This window comes from Hermetia illucens, chromosome 4 (assembly GCF_905115235.1).
Source record: "Hermetia illucens chromosome 4, iHerIll2.2.curated.20191125, whole genome shotgun sequence".
Lineage (NCBI taxonomy): Eukaryota > Metazoa > Arthropoda > Insecta > Diptera > Stratiomyidae > Hermetia > Hermetia illucens.
In genome coordinates this window covers 12,596,420-12,614,716 of record NC_051852.1, presented here as the reverse complement: position 1 = coordinate 12,614,716, position 18,297 = coordinate 12,596,420, and the positions used below count along the sequence as shown (strand labels likewise).

Below are 18,297 nucleotides of genomic sequence, written 5' to 3'. Positions count from 1 at the left end.
TCCAGACAACCCGATTTTGCCCCGAGGTCCACCAATTCGATATTCCTAAAAGCTGTCTTCCTGACCTACGCTGTCGCTCCATTTCAGGCAAAGTCTCGTCTTCTTTGATATTATTAGTTCCTTTTTATAGTTAGGTTCTGAAATGATTAAAGGCCAGTGAGTCCTTGAGGGTTTTACGTGAGCACCTGTCTGGACGACTTAATCTCACGGTCTTCTTAAGACAGTGATTGATTTTGTGACCACAATCAGAGCCCGGCTATTAATGAACGCTTTTTAATTTATAAAAAGGGAAAATCCGGAATTATGTATTAGTAGACCAGATAAATTAGGCCATCGATTGCAACTGGTGTCCTTCGCTAAGATATCCTCCTGCCAAGTAATTCTAAATGTTGAGACATTGAAAATGATTTTTGAAATTCCTTGCAGCAAATGGAAGTGAATGATAAAATCTGGATTGTAATATCATTATTCATGCTCATTAATATTCCAATACAATTTATTCTCCCCACAGCTCATAATGGAACTGATTTTCGTGCAATACCACCCCCAACTCTTGTCAGTCAAGCAACATCAGCACAGCCAGGACAACAGCATCCCCTAGCAGTGGCATTCAACCCACAAGTTCAAGTCCAATTTCAGCCGCAGTTAGTTCAGCAACTGCCACCACCGCAAACTATTGAACAAACACAAATGATGAGTGGCCATGTAACCGCTGCTCAACCCCAACAACAATTCAATATGATTCAACAGCAACAACCTCAAATATCGTATCAGCAAACTGTTGTCGGCACGTTCCCGACACAACAGCAATCACAAATAAAATCTATTTTGGTAAGATTCATATGGTTTCTATTGTCACCGAAATGGTTTGATATCATTTTTTGCATCTTAATGTTTTAGTATCAAGAACAGACCATTAGACTTGGACAGAAACGCAAGCATGAAAATGACGATTCGGCATTACTAAATCATCAACCGAGAATGGGAATGGGGTGAGTGTTACGTGCTTTAATGTCTATCGATTTATTAGGTTAGACTTGAAAACAGGAATAATAGTGCGTAGCAGGTATAGGGTGAAGTGATTGAGATTATTATTGTCGTGTACATATTTGAATATTTTAAGATACAACTATCTACATCGTGTCCAGACTATTGCATTTGCTTACTGACTTTGCTCCTAATTTAGTTGATTATCAAAATTCAATTACTTTTGCACAAATACCTGTTGATTCAATTTGAAACAATCATTTTATATTTAAGTCAGTTTTTGTTTTTAAAACAAAAGATCTAGCGGTCATCGATTTGAAAACTGGAGGATGCTATCATTCAAAATTATTATCCATATTAAATTTTATCTGCCCCAGGAGATAGCAAGCGTTCATAAGCTTCGTTTTACAGAAATTCATTTCAAAGAATGAGAATCCTAACTTTCTTCCGTGAATTCAAGTAGCCCGAGATGAAAATGTATCCGCTTCGGGATGTTAGCTAGCATGATGATCTTACTGATACGTGAAGCGACGATTAAATTCTCAAATGACTTTTTCTTTAATTTTAATTTAAAGTAACAATATATGCATAAGATTGTCTTTGTCGTCAATGAATCGCCTTTACGACGTAAACAGTCTAGTTCTCAATCACCAATACCTTCTCTGATAACTAAAACGCGACACACACAGAATTTTCCAGCGACCTAGGAGGGTGGTAGTCCGATTGAGCGATATCGGGGCTATATGGTGGGCGAATGAGAAGTTTCCAGCGAAACTCGTTCAACTTGGCGCAATTTGAAACATGAAAATTGGGTTAACGTCGTTTTCGGCCAGATTCTATTGTACCCGGTCGACTTGAGGGAAGGAATTTCCAGTGTACAACCTCTACAAGTATAAAAAAATCATTAAAAAAATTTTCGGGTGTGAAATTCATCTGAAATTGACCTGACTTCAAGCAGAAATGAGATTAGCCGTTGACAATCGATTCATTTTTTGACGAACCGAAGTCGGGTTTTTTGCACTTCATTTAGCTCGTGTGAAACTATTTTATCGCGCTTGCTAGGTGTGTCGAGTTTATGAAATTGCAACGTAATCGTTGGTTTCGAAAAATTTGAGTCGGGCGTAAATTCCCAAGTGGATTGATGGGACACATTTCAATGCAGTGACACAGAGCTTGCCTCACAAATTAGGGCTGACAAAAATTCACAGACTGCTAACCCAAGCAGTGCACATGCTTTGGCTTGTTTCGGTAGGCTTTAAACAATTAAACAAACAAATCGCAACTGGAAAAATATAAAGACTTAAAAAATGTTTATACCTCAAAATATTAACAATAAAATAAGTTTTCAAAACATATATAACACGACATACATTAAGGGGTTACATACAGTTGCAGTGCACAATTTCTTGATTTCGTTTTAGAACAATATAGTAAAAATTTATTGAAAAAACTTATCGGAGAATTTAAAACCCTTCAGTAAGTGGCTAGCTTTTATCATAATGAATAAGTACATAATCTAAATTAGGTGTTAGTTGGATTAGTAGTTTTTGAATAATTGTGTCGCGAAAGTAATTTTGTGTAAACACAAAACCTTATTAAAATCGGTTTACTGACTGTTTCTCTGTCTGTCCGTCATACGCATTTTTCTCGGAAATGGTTATAGCAATTTACGTCAAATTTAGTAAAAAGGTGGGAACTGTGAACGCCCACGCATACAGTGAATTACATCCTTTTACTTCGAATTTGACGGGGGGGCGGGCTCCCCATGCAAGCAAAAGGGGGGCGTAAACTTTTTTTTCATCAAATATAGTCACAGTACTTTTCGAAATCGGTCCTAGTTTTGACATTTGTTCGAAATGTGAGGAGTGCGGAGATTGAAAGTGACCATTTCTTTAACGGACCCATTCTCAGAAACTACTTAACCGAAACATGTGAAAAAAAAATTAAGAGGCCGCCACGGTGCCTAGGCTCCGAAATACTCTCCATACCGATACCTGTTCAAATAAAGTTAATAATAGTACATTACTATAATTTTTAGTAATTGGCTGAAAACCCCCCTTAAGTTATATAGGACAAACGATTTCGTCCAGGGCAGAGGCAACTCGTCAGACGCTGCCTCACCTCTGCCCTGGGAGCAGTGTGACCGTGAGTGGCATCCCCCTTAAGTTCATCCTGCCAAATAGTGAAAATAGCACTATTATTAAAAAAGTTATAACAGGTCAAAGTTGCCCTGTGTAAATTCAAGACTTGTATTGCCAATATCACTTGAAAGTGGATGTTTTCACATAATATATGCATATATTTCGTGCTATATACTAATGGGACAAATGCACACTCAAATCACTTTATAAAAGAAATACACAAGTTTTCCACGCTGCTCCCTGGGCAGAAGTGAGGCGTGTGCGAGTTGCCTTTGCCCTGGACGAAACCGTCAGTCAACTTTTTCTGTCAAAAATTTCACAAATATTTAACGATTTATTTTATATTTATTCAAAAGGTATGTGAAACTTATTATGAAGTATAATTTGTTAATACGATATTAAATGATATAAAAATAAAAAACACAGCAAAATCTCGAAGTCAATACCGCGGACTTCAATACATTGCCCCGCTTGAAAATTTTCGATTACGGTCGTGCACCACTTAGTGGTAATCTCGCTCCATGATGGTGTCAATGTAGTTTTGAATGCGTCCATTCTATTGTACCTCATCCCTGACATCTTTTGCTTCAAGATTGACCAGGTAGAATAATCCATGGGGTTCAATTTTAGTAAATTTTGAAGGGCAAAACATCGTTGTCGCTAAATCCCGGGAAGTTCTTCACATGTTTTAGAACCTAGCCGAGTGAACAGAAGCCCAGTCTTATTGCAGGCCAAAACTGCCTCTGTCAATGCCAAAACCATGGCTTCACAACATATCTTAAAATGGTTTTCTGCATTTACTTTAACATTCTTGCCGATGAAAACCAATGGCGTTTTCCTGAAACACAATTTCCTACCCACACCACTACTGAAACTGGAAAGTAGCTACTGGCGATAGTTTTTGCAACAACTGACTTCTCAATCTTTTTTAGGAAGCTGGCGTTGATTTTTACGATTATGATCAGCTCCAACAATAGAGGCCTTTCCATCTGTAAAGAAAACTTGTTGAATGCGATCCCTACCGAGCGAAGGTAGTCGGACTAGAAACGCCGCGTTTCTAGTCATTTTCGCTTCATTAGATCTTTATGGGAACGAAGGCAATTTATTTTGCACCTATGCCCGCCCCTAGTTAAAGTTTTGTTGAAAACAAAACTATTAAAACCGGTTCACTGTCTGTTTGTCACACACATTTCCTCAGAAAAGTTACTCCTATTAATACGAAATTTGGTGGAAATGGGGAAACTGTGCATCCCCTTGCGTGTAGTGAGTAGCATCGCTCTACGCTGAGTTTTATGGTGTACATACAAAAGGAGGGGTGTACAATTTTTCTTCGCCATATATGCGCTTCACCTTAATAATTATCTTGGTTGAAATCAATTATCAGCTGTCTTAATGCGCTAGTTGGTAATTTAAAAGGCTTTCGATTCTACCGACTAAAATGGCAAAATCGATCAAGACGAGCCAAACCCGCTTCTGAACGGGACAATGACTGAAGAAGAAGAAACAGATAAAGAATCCACAGATATCATAGATAGGGAATACACAAAAATTGCGGACTCCTATGTCTGCAATTCTTTTTACAACCGATAACAACTACGACGAAGAAATACGCGCACGGTTGTTGGGCACCAACAGCGACTATTTCAGTTTCTTCGCTAGAAACATTTCATCATAGGGCTAAACTCTTGCTGTGCAAGACTTGCCACTTGGGTTCTTAGCAAGAAAAATTGCGAACTCCAGCCGCGTTAGATAGAAACATTTTTGGTTCTACAAGAATATGGATGAAACCGCATAATGACAAAATTTGGTTATGGATAAAATCCCGCTTAATAGGTTTTGGTGGGCGCAGGTGATACAGCCTAAAGATTTCATAGGAACAATATCTATGGTAAAAAGAAAATCAAAAAAGTGGACTGACGGTTTCGTCCACGGCAGATATAACTCATCAGACGCTACCTCACCTCTGCCTGGGAACAGCATGACCGGTTCTTACATCAACTGGATGCGGACTTAGGACTTCCTTAAAATAATTTTGCTTTGGTCTAGTTTGGGTTTGAATATGTAAGGCGAATTTCAGTTAGATATAATTCGCCATCAGTTCGTGTTTGCGATTATACATAAAGGCGCGATTACCACCACAAACACACGGTTGCCTTTCCTTCGCCTGCGTGTCACTACTACATCCACTTGCACGGGAACAGAGCCATGCCCCCCATCAAATTCATTATGGGGCGTTTCCGTGATCTAGTTGAGGACCGGCGGTGGGAAAGCTCTCTTGCTATGTAGGCGACCCAAACTTTAAATCCCGCCTGAGAATATTGATGAACATTGGGTTGCCATCAAAAGTATCTTTATCTTTAGCGCGGCTGAAGTTGTCGGGCACATCCCAAAAAGACTTTAAAAAACCTGTTTGAGTGTGCAAAAGGAAAGGTAAATAAGTTGGGACTTCTGTCGTTATCTGCGAGCAGGGGTGAACGCGACATGAAAAAGTACGACAAAAAGAAAATTCCACCAGTACGTTAGAGAAGATAAGCTAACCAAGATGATGAACAGCTGAACGCGTGGAAAGAACAATTCACCACTATTCCGAATCGTATAGCATCTGATGAAGATCCACCTTTTGTGGATGATATGGCTATCAAAACCCTTAAATGGAGTGAAGCCGGTGGCCTTGACAGTCTTTCTAAGGAACTATTCCACGCAGCTCCTGCCGAGTTGCTACTTCCTCTCATTCATTAATCTTAAGGATTTTAGAACTTTCCCAGCGTGCGGAAAGAGGGGATGATGGTTAAGATTCTTAAGAAAGACCGAAGGGGTCATGAGTGCGACAACTGGAGCGGTATCTGCATGCTCCTTGCAGTCATTTTGTCACAAAGATATTGACTAAAATCGTCTTGGAACACATCAAAAAGCATTTCAAAAGTTTGATCGACAAAGAGCAAGCTGGTTTTCGTTTGGACTCCTCTTTTGGCAACCACATTAACATCCTTCGGATTATTGCGGAGTCTAGATCACTACTCATCGAAACAATCCTCGACGACGGTATCGAAATATCTCAAAAGGGTTGAATTCTTCAACCTGAACGAAAACTTCATTGATTTAAGTCAGTCATTCTCAGCTTAAGAGAAGTGCGATGATGGGACTTTCTCCCTCTTACGGTGCTGTACTCTAGAAAACCCGGCATTAACAGACGTCAATTTCATTTCGCCAGAGCGTTGTTGACAACTACCGCACGGTGAATTTTCTTGAACAGGGAACGGGGTTTCTGACAGGATCTTGGCTGTAACATTTCGCTTTAAACTAAGAGCATTACAATATGGAGGAAAGATGGTTTCCATAGACAATAGCACGCAGTTCAAGAGAGACTTTCCAACGGTGATATTGTTATTGTGCCAAGATGGGCTCGGATAGCAGGGGAAGTTTTGGAAGGTTTGTAGATTTCTGAAACTTTTGCCGCCTCGTCATCGGTTCAAAAACAGAGCAACCCCAAGGTCAGTTGAGTTTTGACTGACCGACAACAAACTTCTAAACAGATTGACTATATCGCCATAAGCAGTAGATTTAGGAGTTGTCTTTTGAATGTACGTAACGAAAGCGATCCTAACATTGGCGTGTCACTACTGTACCTGCCTACAGGGGAGCAGAGCATCGACCCCCCCATATTCAATAAGAGCGATACGAATTATCTATTAGCGGGAAAACTTTCGTTCTATGCAAACGAAACCAACTCTAAACCATTAAAAGTGCTTTTATCTCTGGTGCGGACGGAGTGCGTTCCAAAACACCGTTACAAGACCTGGTCGTGTATGACATCTTGTAGACGAATTAGTGAACGTAAAGAGCTGAGGGCTTTATCGATGGCTGCAGGTGGGAATAAAATCGACACGTTGGAGTTCCGTTACCGTGAAAAAGTGTGATCACTGTTACGCTGATGAGGGAAGTAGAAGTTTGCTACCATATACCGCATCACGAAAAAGCTGGTAGATAGTAGTAGGATTTTCGACGGTCCCGGGTCGGTCGTTAATGATAGATTTCTCATTCACGATGAACCTCGCAGAATACGTGGAAGGAACAGTAAAGCACGATTCTCAACCATATGACAAGCCTTCGTATCAGGCGGTCAGGCTTGTTTCGCACTGTATTCTCCTGTATCGGCCACATTAATATCCCTTCACCTCCTCTTCATCGATTTCGAGAAAATTTTCAACAGCATAAACAGGGAAAATATCCGAAATATTCTACGCAGAAAAAACATTCTGGAGAAACTAGTGGATCAGTCAGAGTTGTCAACGATATTATGTATTTCTTGTTGTTATGGGTAGCCTTCTTTAATGCTGCTTTGACTGAAGGACGTGGACGGGATGATGGACTATGGCATCCTTCCTCAAACACTCCGACAATGTTAATGGCAGCTGCTTACCTTCCCATCTGGTCATAGATCGGTTTCGATTGGGAAAATGAGGCAGCTAAATCGCACTAGTAAGCAAAACCAGCAAAACCAAAGGTTTCAGTCTGACTCATCGTCGAACTCTTTCTATTTGCATCAATGGGAAGAATAACGAAGGCGTCCAACCATTTGTATATCTAAGAAGCATCGTTCTGTCGATCATATCATCGAACTTGATATCGCATTAACAACATTCAATCCACTTCGTTGTTTTGTCTAAAATTTCGAAAAACAACTATCTCAACTTTAACGTCAAGTTGAGGTTGCTCGGCGTGAATAGAACTGTGTTCTACTATATGTGAATTGCATATGAAAAGTGACCACCATTGTTACTCAAAGTCTCCAAGTTTCATAGCTCTAAACTTTCATTAATCCATCCCTGCCATTTTAAATGAAGAACTTCAGGTATTCATGATCGTGTTGATAAGAAAGCGGAAAAGGCAATGGATAGATGACACAATGAGGAAAGACGACGACATTATTCCGAATTAAGTCATTCAATAGAACTCACTGTTCCACGATGGCTGACTTGTAGGTCGCATTAAAACTATGCGGTCTAGAAACGCGGAGGAAAAGTGCAAGCTTTTCGGAAAATCGTCGTAGATGATGGAATCTCAACGGAAGTACTCCAAGTAAATACCAGTGTGATAACTAGAGCCATGGCAATAACTACGATCGCTGGGAATAGTTCCATCTTCCGGTATTCTCAAAAAATATATAATGTAGTTTGTTGGTGTATTAAAACATGTATACTACTCTTAAGGACGTCAGTCACTCTATGCTCCTAAGAGATTGCGATATTGGTCCATCACTCCTACGTATATACGGCTGGCTTCAATCTCAATAATTGAGAATGGATTTATTTATAATTTCATCAAGAGATCAACTTTGAATGCACTGCCAGCAAATAGTCCAGTCTTTCACTTCACATTTTCATTTTTCTTATCGAATTAACCAACCCTCATCCCTATCAATGAATTATTCAGAATGTTATTTGTTGTCCAAATATCAGAATTGGTTATCGAAAACATAGGTCAACTAAGAGCAGCAGGTTGTGAAAATTAATTACGAGTAATCCTCCATTGAAATTTTATTAACAATATCATCGGTTTGTTCGACAGAGATAGTAATATTTGTATTTTACAGATCATTATGTTCGTTCATTCATTGTAAAGTAAACATTGCCAAAAAATAAACGTATTACGCAGTGTAAACTGTTAAAGCATTTCAGATTTTAAAATTTAATGTACACTCCTTGGGTACAGCAAATGGTTTCATATTGCTTGCATAGTTGACCAGATACAGTTAGCCTTTAATCGGTTATGCGGAATTATTAAAACGGATACAATCATTGCTATAAATTGGTTATTTCAACTTCATCGGCAAATTAAGTGTTTACAGCGTCAGCGAATTTTTATTTGGATTTCAGAATATTGCACATTTATTAAGTGTAATTAGTTTTTGTTCCCCCTTTTCACATGGTGATGATAATCTCAATAGGATATAAACTACTAACTGGCTAGTATTGCGAATATAGATTAAGTTAATCAATTACACCAGTTTTGAATCTTAGTACAATCCTTTTTCTAACTTGTTTCCTACATACAATCGCGATTCTTCTCATACAGGCGCAGGTGATTTTAGTAGTTCTCCCAAACTTCATGGCTGGTTTTCAAATTATTGAATGTTCGTGAAACAATGATATATTTACATATATATACTCATTTTACTTACATTAAATCTTATGATATTTATAAGGCCAAAAACGAATTTTATTACAATATTTAAATTTTATATTTATTCAAATTAATTTAGTCCAAATTTCCTGTAACTAAATACAATAATAAAATATTAAAGCCAAAGGGATCAAAATCAGCCGATGCATCCGAATCAACTTCAACAATCGCTTCATCAAGCTCCACCTATGCCTTTGGCGTCGCACGGCAATTTGCCAGTAATACAAACAACAAACGGTTCATCTTCAAGCAATGCTGGCCAAGGTATCGTATAATTTAGAGAACACAATCCCGTAAAATATCAAGTGTTATCATACTATTATTATGACTATTAAGAATTAGAATTAGCAACATCAACAAAAATATCCTGAGATCTGCGGTTATAGAGTTTGAAATCGAAAAATAAGTTTTTGGATGTAGACGCTGTGTCTTGGTTTGTTTATTAATTGCCACCGAATCACAGAATCTACATTTTGGAAATTTGTATTTAGGAAAAGTTTTTCAGTGAATCTAAATTATAGTTAAGGCAACAAGGATAAATTTTCAGGTTCAGTCCAGGGCGATGGAGATAGCAACAACATTTCAAGCAGAATTATTTTAGCAATTTTTTTTCATTTAGTTGCATGTTTTATAAAGGAAGTTTGGATTTATGTGCTTTAAATGTTTCTAATATTGGAACATGTGCTTTCAATTAAACTGGACGACTCAAAAGCAACGTATGCGCTCATCGAACGTCAAAAGTAGTCTTCACTTTGTTTCCAGCTCATCTATTATGAATTTAGCAAAACTTATCCCTTTTGGCAATTGGCATTTTATATTGTCTAACATTGAACAAATTCATTTTAATGTAAAAGTTATTAATTACAAATGAGTATTTGGTTAAACATTTATCAATTGAGAAGAGTGGCCCCCCGCTTAGTATTGGTTGTACAAATGAGTTTTTGCGAGTTTTCAGAACCTTTGGAAGGGACTAGCTGCGTGAATTAGAGCAAATGATGCTCTGAAGGAGAAAGCAGAATATAGCAGATGGAATATAACTACTCGTTTTATACTTATTTTTACTCGATATAGCAAAATGTGGCACCTTAATATAATTTTCTCACTTTGATCACTTTTTCATGATAACTCACTTCAAGCGTACCAATGAAATTCAACACAGAGAACTCTCGAGACTTTCCTTGTATCTAACAATCCACGATGCAATACACCTTTCATTTTCCTTTAAGTGCACTGCGTACATGTTCTGCTGTGGTTCTGGTTTAAATAGATACGTCTTTCACTCTATGTCTGGAACATTCGGACGAAGTACTTAAAGCAGCAATACCATTTGACACGTTTTGACCAGTCAATTGTAAAAATAGTGAAACTGAAGCAGAATGACATCAAATAATAAGAAACCGAAGCAGGCGTTTAGGACACTCTTGTCCCAGCGGTGAATGAAAGCACATTTTAAGTGCTTCCTAATAATTCTCAATGTACGAGGACATTCTTCGATCGCCGGCTTTGACAAGGAAGGAAAGCAGTTCTCCTACCCTGCAGCTAGAAATCTCCCTGAGGTCTGCAAAGAAAGGTTTACCTAGTGTCCGTAGCCCGACCCTAGCTAGAGCTGGACAATCGCATAGAAAGTGCATGAAGGTTTTCCTTCCTTCTCCGCAGCTTCGGCAATGCGAATTGTAGGGTATGCCGAACTGGTATTCACGGAAGGGCTGCCAAGAGCAGAGTCTCGCCTGGCCAATCGGTCAGCCCGCCCATTTCCCTCTATGTTCCTATGCCCGGGAACCCAGGGTGACCTTGAGCGTGCTGCCCAGACGATGAGCGCGCCTCTGCACTACCCCACTAAGCTGGAAGATGTCATCGCTGAGTACAAGGTTAGGATGGCTATGATACCCTTGGGATTCGAATCTCGCTCCAGCAATCGACAGATTTCCAATATCGCCAGCACTTCCGCTTGGATTACACTAGCGAAACCTGAAAGACAATACGACTTGGATATATTATGTATTCGAGAAAACCCCCGCGCCGACTCCACAGGCGGTCTTAGATCCATCGGTAAAGAATACTGAGTCAACTTTGCAACACGCCGCCGGTCTTCCATTTTGCCCTCGTTGGAAAGTCCACAGCAAAGTTTCTCGTGAAGTTCAGCTTGCATGTGTCATAGTCCGTGGGGAATGCCCAGATTTCCCCAGGTATTTCGTCTTGGATGTTATTGTGGCCGTAGGACTTCGCTGCCTAGCATCCGGACTCACGTAGTCTGACGGCACTGCACGCTACAACGTATTTAATGTGGAGGTCTACGAGGAGAAAATGCAGGAGTACATTGAGAGCACCTGCCGGGCAGGACTGCAGAGCCCAGTAGCACCTGCACACGCGGTTCTTCGAATCCTATTAAGCTTCATCCTATTGTATTTTTTGCTCAAAGCTTGCCACCATACAATAGAGCCGTACGTTTAGATCGGACGCACTACAGCGGTGAACATCCAGAGAACCATCTTCGGCCGGAGACCCCATTTTTTTGCAAAGGTTCTCTTGCAGGCATAGGAGGCTATACAGGCTTAACACTCAGTTCTATGTATGTTCAATCTCCAAATTTGCTTTGGATCCAGGATTACATCCAAATACTTTCAATTATAGGAAAGAACCAATCTTTGTTCATTCAGCCGTAGTGGGTGGAATTCAGGTATCCTCGGTTACTTTGTCTTGGTGGTGAATAGCATCAGTTCCGTTTTGGTTGGGTTCATGTCGAGTCCGCATCTTGCATCTCACAGGAACACCTTTCGCAACGCTCCTTCCATGATGTCGCTCATAATGGAAGGAAACATCCCTGAAATTAATATCACCAAGTCGTCGGCATATGCCACCACCTTCACTCCGCTGCTGTCCAATGTTCGTAAAATTTCGTCCACTAATATTAACCAGAGCGCCGGGAAAATGGCGCCACCCTGAGGCGTGCCTCTGTTCACAGCTCTGCTCAAGTGGGTGCCTCCCAGACCCGACTGGATTATTCTGGTACTTAGCATGGCTATAATCCAATGCGTAAGATACCCCTCCCATTCCATACTGGTCAAAGCGTTGGTACTAACGTTGTTGAAAGCTCCCTCTATATCCAAGACGGAAGCTAGGGTATACTGCTTGTACTGCAACCAGGGTATACTGCTTGTACTGCAGCGTCCGTTCAACCGTAGCAATTTCTGTGGATTTTCCTTTGAGGTAGGCATGCTAGGACTTAGAGAAAGGCGTTCCCTCCCTAATCGTGGATGTCCAGGACGCGCTCTAGGGTCTTCAGAACTGTGGTACGTATCCTAAAAAGATGCAGCTCCTGTAAATCTCAACAACCCACGGCACAACCCTTTCCTGCTGCTTCTGTAGCATGAGTGGCATTATGCCATCTGGGCCTGGAGATTTATATGCGGAGAAGCGATTTATAACTCAGCCGATCTTATCCTCGGTAATTACCGATTTGATAGCCTCGGACAGCTGGGGTGACAGCAAACCCTCCAAGCAAAGTTCTGACTCACAGTCCTCCTCGCTGACAGGAAAGTGCGTTTGAACCAGCAGCTCCCAAGGTTTCACTAGAAGATTCCGCCCAGGAGCCTTCCGATTTTTTAGGAAAGGATGGCCTCTCATGTTACTTGGACACAATCTTACTGAGCCTCAAGGATTCACTGGTGTTTTCGATGTTCTGACAATAGTCCAACCAAGAGCGCCTCTTGGCGGTGCTGATGGCCAACTTGTACTTCTTCAGGCAGCCCTTGTATGGCTGCCAATATTTATGCCTGTAGCAGATGTTGAGGATTTCTCTGGTCAGCTTCCTGAGGCTGGTGAGATCTTCATTCCACCACGGTGGCAGTGTCTTTTTGCTGTACTTGGTAGAGCACGAGACTTTAAAAGCGGTATCGAATGTCTTTTCCAGAGCCCCGACCTTTGGCTCCAGTTCGTCTGTCATGCCAATCTTACCAATTTGCGAACCGAAGAGTTTGTTCTTAATTACTTGACCAAACTTTCTCCAGTCGATCTTCCTGGGGTCTCTGAAGCGAGATCTAGACTGGAAAGTATCCAACTGTGATCCGAGAGGGATCTCTGGTCAGACACTCTCCAGTCCTCCACCCTAAGAATCCCATTGTCGATTATTAGGGCGATATTAAGGACCTCATCCCAATCGTCACAGTTCTCCGAGCTGGGGAAATGGAAGGTTGGTGTACTGCCCCTGTTACACACCAATAGGTTTGAAGTAATAATAAAATCAAAGAATGACTCACTTCTCTCGTTGATTTCCGAGCTGCCGTAAAGCGTATACCTCGCATTCGCGTCGCAGCCTATTAACAGGTTGGCCTTCTTTATCGCTATGGTGTTCGTCATATGCTGTAGTTTTCCGGCGGAGCTGATGGGTCGTGAGCCATGTAAGCCGAGGAAATATACCCGTTCTGCTCCAGTTTGACCACGACTAGGTCGCTGGAACTTAGGTCCGGACACAGAAAAGCGTGAAGACTCTTCCTCGCGAGAATAAATGCTCTTGGTCTGTCGTCCTGATCAGCGTTTCCTGTGCTGTGGAATAAATTAAAATATTTGCTTTGGAGCCCTTTGATGGTTCGGTCGCCTCCGATCCAGGGCACCTGTATTAGTGCGATGTCGATATCTTCCTCTAGAAGGAAGACACGCAGATTAGCCGAGGCGCATTTCGAGTGCTGCAGTTTTATCTGCGTTACCCTCAGCATGATCTGCTTGCGTGGGGGGTTCGTCAGCCCCCGTCGGACCGTCGATCGTCATCTCCTCCAACAGCTCGCTGGCGGCATCGATTGGATCTAGCTCGTCGTCCGGTTTTGTACAGCGGAACACTTTTACCTTTGCGTTCCTGACTCCGAACCGCATTTTATAGTCGACCTTTTCCAGGGGCTGCGGCCACTCTTCGAAGTAGAAAAGATTGGCTGTTTGTCTGGGGTTCCTCCTCCTTGATAACAACCCAGTCGTCCATGGGAATCCTGGGATTTTGAAGGTGCATTCCTGGGAATCTCGTCGTAAGGGATGACATTGAGCTTTACGCCCTCCCAGGCGTCGTTGATCTTAGCGGCGCAGGAACCGAGAAAGTCCCTAGAGAATTAGTCCCCGCAAGCTATAACGTGGAACCCACGGACCACCTGAAAGGAATCAAAACTGGGGATGAATCCCGTGTGTTTGCCTTCGGTGTCCAGGAGATGCTCAATAACCATCTCCAACAGCCTTCCCTCAACACTGGCCCACACCTTTGGCGCTAGTTTGCCGCCAGCGAAATTACCATTCGCCAACGCCACACGTAAGTGGCTCTTGGCCACGTTGCTGATGGGTTTCGCAATTCGTGGCCCGTTGGTGACTGTTCTTCTTCTTCTTTTTCTTCAGCCTTTGTCCCATTCACAAGCGGGGTCGGCTCGTCGTGATCGGTTTCACCATTTGGCTCTATCGAATGCCTGATCTGGGTGCAATCTCGAGGCTTTCAAATCCCCATCCAGCTGCGTACTTTTCTTCAGATGTTGCTTAGCATCTGAGCTCTCGCCCAATCTGCTCTGTTTGTGGTCTTGCTCAACCTCGTCTTGAGATCGATAGCGTTTCAGAGCGATGGGCTTCGCCTTCTGCTCGTCTGCCAGGCGTTTACTATTGTATTCCTCAAAAATCGCCTGGTATTTAGCGAGGTATTTTTCATCGACAGTACCGGCCTCCTTATTCTTAGCAATCTTGCTGAGAATATGCATGGCCTTCTGGCACTGGCTCTTGAGCAGGGTACCAGTGGATCTTCGCTTCTTAGTCGGTTTGCAGCGACCGACGTTCTTGTCGGTTTTCATTTTTGAAGGATCCCCCGACGTCGAGGGTTTCGGGTTATTAGTACTATGTCTACTACTCGCTACACTCAGTTTGACGGCATTGGATTCTAAGCTGGAAACCACTAGTCCATTTGCCGCCTCGCTCCGGGAGGTCCCTGCGGTTGGTTTCAGCACAGCGGTGCTGCTGCTGGCACTGAGTGTACTGCTCTCGACGGCTACTGTCTCCTGGCTAGATACCAGCAGCTTGTCCTACGATGATGCGCCTGGCAAAACCCACTCTTATTCTTTCGTTGTTTTTGATATTCTTATAATTGAGTCCATGTCTTGGTCCCACGAGTAGTCCGGGAAGAATGTCCACCCTGGCTAGTCCGACAACCAGGGGTCTTATTTGAAACTGAAGGTGCCCAAGGTATTCAGAGTTCGCATACTAAAGACCAAGCTCCCCATTGGCCACGTAGCCCAGAATAAAATTCGCTGGATACTTTCTGGCTGTATTATATACAGATGTGTTCTCATTTACAAAATTATTCTCGCTCCTTACAGTATCTGCTACCCTTTAAGATTTATTTGTACATCCAATAATGCTCGTGTATGCCCCAATATTTTAATTTTATTTTTTTCTTAACTAATTTGAAGAGAGTTTTAACTAAATGTCTGAATGCTTTTCTATATGTATGATTGTGTGAAAAATAAATGCTCATATGTCCTCTAATTTTATAGAAATTATTTGAGTCTATCCTTTAAACTTAAAATGTAGGCAACGGAAAAGTAAGCAGTTACACATAAATTCAAACAATTATTGGTGTTTTCGCTTTTACATGTTGTAAATGTGTTTATAGTGTTTGAAATAATTTTATTGAATTTATGATTTTTACATAGATTAGTATTAAACTTTTTATTGCACTTTATCGATTTTTTGTTTGAATTTCACCATTTGATTTCTCTAATATTACTTTAAGCGAATTTTACAGCGACGGAATGGATACAAAGGGCAAAAGGGAGATTTCAACTTCCAACATGATCCTTCATTTGAATCAAAATTGAATATTTACAATTTATGAACTAGTTTTAAGACGATTGAACTGAAGGAAATTCAAATGTTTCTAATAAATGCATATTTCCAATCGCAACAGATGAAACCGGCGAACAAAAGGCCCAATCCGATCTTCAGCAACAATTAGCGCAGCCACCTCCTCCACCACCACCACCGACAGGCGGTGCATTTCCGGATAATCGATCTTATTATCAACGAGATATGAGTGAATCGTTTGGTGATGGACCGATTCGTCAATCTTTCGATGGACCTTTGAACAACGGAGGTCCAGGTCTACGTGGTCCTCGTTTTCATCATAACAATGGAATGATGGGTCCAGGCTATCCCATGCGTCCACCTTTTCACATGCCACCGGATGGCAATGGTGGAAACTTTCCGATGCATAGAATGAACTTTGGACCACCCCCGCCACCACCACCATCGTATCGTGGTGATTGTCCACCGAATATGAGCTATGGACCACCGCCACGCTTCCGGGGACAATGGTAAAATGTTCCAATAACGTCGGGGTTTGAATTGTAAACAATGGAAAAGGGAGCACACTATTAGGTAACTTTGAAACTTAATTTTGAATATAGACTCAAGACAATCTCTTTTTACTTGCAGTGCGCCATGTATAATGGAGTTTTATTGATCAGAAACAGATGGATTAGTAGTTATTTATGAAAATGTTACGAATTCATTGTAGTTTTAGAGTTTTAGTCGTTAGAAGAATGGATTTTATTCATGACCAGTGCTGTGAATTGTCGAATAGGATCTACTTGTCCCCAGAATAAGATTTCTCAGTTTTTTCTTTTCCTTAGAGATATGTAAATTTATCCAATGGTTTGTACATAGGGTATATTTTGTAAAACTTAATTTATTTGAAATATTATATTCAAAATATGAATAAAGTGTTCTATTCAGGAGAAAATTGTATGTTTCCTTTCCTTTACTCGCTTCATGTGATAAAACACTTTAACTTTATTTTTCTTTAGGTATAATTAACATTTAGTAGGAGTCCTTCCCTCCTCGGGCTCGTTCTGTCTCCCACTGACTCCGAAAAACAATTTTCGCTGTCAAATGCACAGCAGCCTCGGCTCGGCTGCCGCAAACCAAAACGGACACGTCGCAGCACGACCTGGTTGCGTTTTCTTGCTGGACGAAGGGCTTTAGTAAAGCCAACTCGTTTAACGGTTCCCCCGACGTTGAGGCTATAATGATGACGGCCTCGCTCGAGACTTCGAAGGTGCCCTCATGAGAGGGTTGCAACGGCTTCCGAGGAGCATCCGTCCTAATTAGGACATGCGTAGAGGATTCGAGATCCCGGGGCATGTCAGCCACGGTTTTCGCGTGGTTGGTGGATGGTGGTGGCTTTAGCTTTGACATTGCGTCCTTGAGCCGAGAAGTTTGCCAAACTCTGAGTAAAGGGAGGACTCAAACTACATTCCCTGGTCGTTGATTATAACTGCCGGCACAAAGGGTGGCAAATTTGTGCAGTAATGTCTTTCAGAGGGATCGCCTCCGGCCAACGTGGGATCATATCGAAGATTGTGAGGCAATACTTGAAACCGTGCGAATCTCGCAAAGGACCAATGATGTCAAGGTGGATTGTGTGGAAACGATTGGTCGTCCAAGGGAAAACTCCCTATCTTTTTCCTCACATTCTTTGTAGTTTAGCACTTCTGGGATGCGATGCACTGTCTAGTACAAGAATTAATGTCCTTGTTCATGAACGGCCAGAAATACTTCGCGGAGACTAACCTATTGATTCACTTTTTGGTGAAGAGCAGCACCTACGGCAATGTCTGAGGCATCGACGAATACGGCTAGGGGTGCATCCTGCTGAGGGAATGTCAGAAGTGTAGCATCCACTAGCTGCTGCTTGACGGTCTCAAACGCCTGGACAGCCTCTGGGAACCACACAATCAGACGGGAGTCTTTGTTTTTCGACCCAGACAAGAAGGCGTTAAGGATCGATATATTATGGGTGGCATTGGACAAGAAACGACGATGGAAGTTTAACATGCCCAAGAACCTTTCGAGATCCTTAACAACTTTTGGAAGCCGAAAACTTGAAATCGCTTGCACCTCGGCTGGGTCCGGTTGGCTGCAGGATGGGTAATCAGGTGGCCGAGGAATCTCACCTAGGATTGCAAGGATT

At 41.8% G+C, this 18,297-nt stretch overlaps 1 protein-coding gene across 2 annotated transcripts in view; it reads left to right on the top strand.

The window, feature by feature from the left end:
• The window catches only part of LOC119654386 (MAGE-like protein 2), a 37,505-nt gene extending 20,448 nt beyond the window's left edge, over positions 1 to 17,057 (top strand). The window contains exons 6-10 of one of the 2 annotated variants that reach the window (XM_038059754.1): positions 512 to 831; positions 901 to 992; positions 9,433 to 9,575; positions 16,234 to 16,703; positions 16,761 to 17,057. In XM_038059754.1, the coding sequence (XP_037915682.1) occupies positions 512 to 831; positions 901 to 992; positions 9,433 to 9,575; positions 16,234 to 16,643 (965 nt within the window). In that variant the 3' untranslated portion in view covers positions 16,644 to 16,703; positions 16,761 to 17,057. Of the gene's footprint in view, positions 1 to 511; positions 832 to 900; positions 993 to 9,432; positions 9,576 to 16,233; positions 16,704 to 16,760 lie in introns of those variants that run through there. The other variant, XM_038059755.1, reaches the window with a different exon arrangement.
• Positions 17,058 to 18,297: the final 1,240 nt, after the last annotated feature.